Here is a 1,123-nt window from a genome sequence, read left to right as displayed (position 1 = left end):
AGAGGGGGAGCACATCCTCCCCGCAAAGATGTAGCATCACCAACTTAATCAAGTTGGTACAAATTGATTACACGACATATAAAGAAATAAAAACAGAAAACATTCCTCACATGACAATTCTTAGACAATTGCCCCAAATGTCAGGTTTACAAAATACAGTGATTATAACATTATTTTCCATTTTAGACATGCAATCAGATAGAATACTTTTCAAAAATGTCAGTTAAGCATATTAACTTCTGGCCCATTAATGTAACACCCCTGTACCCCTCCACTGCTGCTGAGTGAGTTCTAACTCACAGCGACTCTATAGTAGAGAATGAGCGGCTCCACGGGGCTTCCAAGCTGTAATATTTACGGAAGTGGGCGACTTCATGCCCCAGAATGGCTGGTGGGCTCAAATGCAGACATTTCAGTTAACAGCCTCGTGGTGAATGCTCTGGGCCACCCCGACACCTAATGTAACAGAGTCCTTTGCATCCGGCTCTTAAATATAAAATCGCATTCCTAACTTTCTACTCATAAAACAATACTCTAAATAGTTTTAGGTTCCAAGCAAATGCCAAATAGAAATAAGCAGTTTAAACCAAGGCAATCAAATGTTCAATGGAAAACAACATAAGGCAGCGTGACAAGTTCTAGATATTTTACCTTAATTCTTCTCTCGGTGTCATCCAATTTTAATTCTGCAGAGACTAGCTTCTTGGCCAGATCCTCTCGTTCAGGTAGGTGTCTAGCTTCAGAAATCTTTTTCAATTTCTTTAGAGAAAACTTTGTCCGGAATAGTTCCCCTTCGGTGTCTTTTACCCTTTTCTCAGTTGCCCGTTCTTTCTCCTGCGATTTCCTTAGGCGGTCCTTGAGTGCAGTGATCTCATTGTTATGTCGAAGGATAAGCTGTGAGATTTCATTTTCTGTATCTTCAAACTTATTCAGGGCTTTCTCTTGCCTGTACTGAAGCCGTTTCAAAGTCTTATTTTCTTTTAGCAGCTCGGCTAACTTGACCTGGAGTTCAGTCACCTCATTCTGCAGCTCAGTGATTTTTAGCAGTCTTGCAGAAAGAACTCGCTTTGTGACAACGTCGGGATCTTTCCTAAGTTGCTCCCTATTGAGGCTCTGGGAGCGA

The 1,123-nt window shown here is 41.4% G+C and overlaps 1 protein-coding gene across 1 annotated transcript in view; it reads right to left on the bottom strand.

Annotated features, from left to right (window-relative positions):
• The window catches only part of LCA5 (lebercilin LCA5), a 31,482-nt gene that overhangs the window by 20,241 nt on the left and 10,118 nt on the right, over positions 1-1,123 (bottom strand). The window contains exon 4 of the mRNA XM_004696532.2: positions 652-1,118. Coding sequence (XP_004696589.1) covers positions 652-1,118 — 467 coding nt within the window. The remainder of the gene's footprint in view (positions 1-651; positions 1,119-1,123) is intronic.

This window comes from Echinops telfairi, unplaced genomic scaffold, assembly GCF_000313985.2.
Source record: "Echinops telfairi isolate 266 unplaced genomic scaffold, ASM31398v2 ScPeMD7_3533;HRSCAF=4204_0, whole genome shotgun sequence".
Lineage (NCBI taxonomy): Eukaryota > Metazoa > Chordata > Mammalia > Afrosoricida > Tenrecidae > Echinops > Echinops telfairi.
Note: the sequence above shows the minus strand (reverse complement) of the source record. Positions and strands in the feature narration are given on the sequence as shown.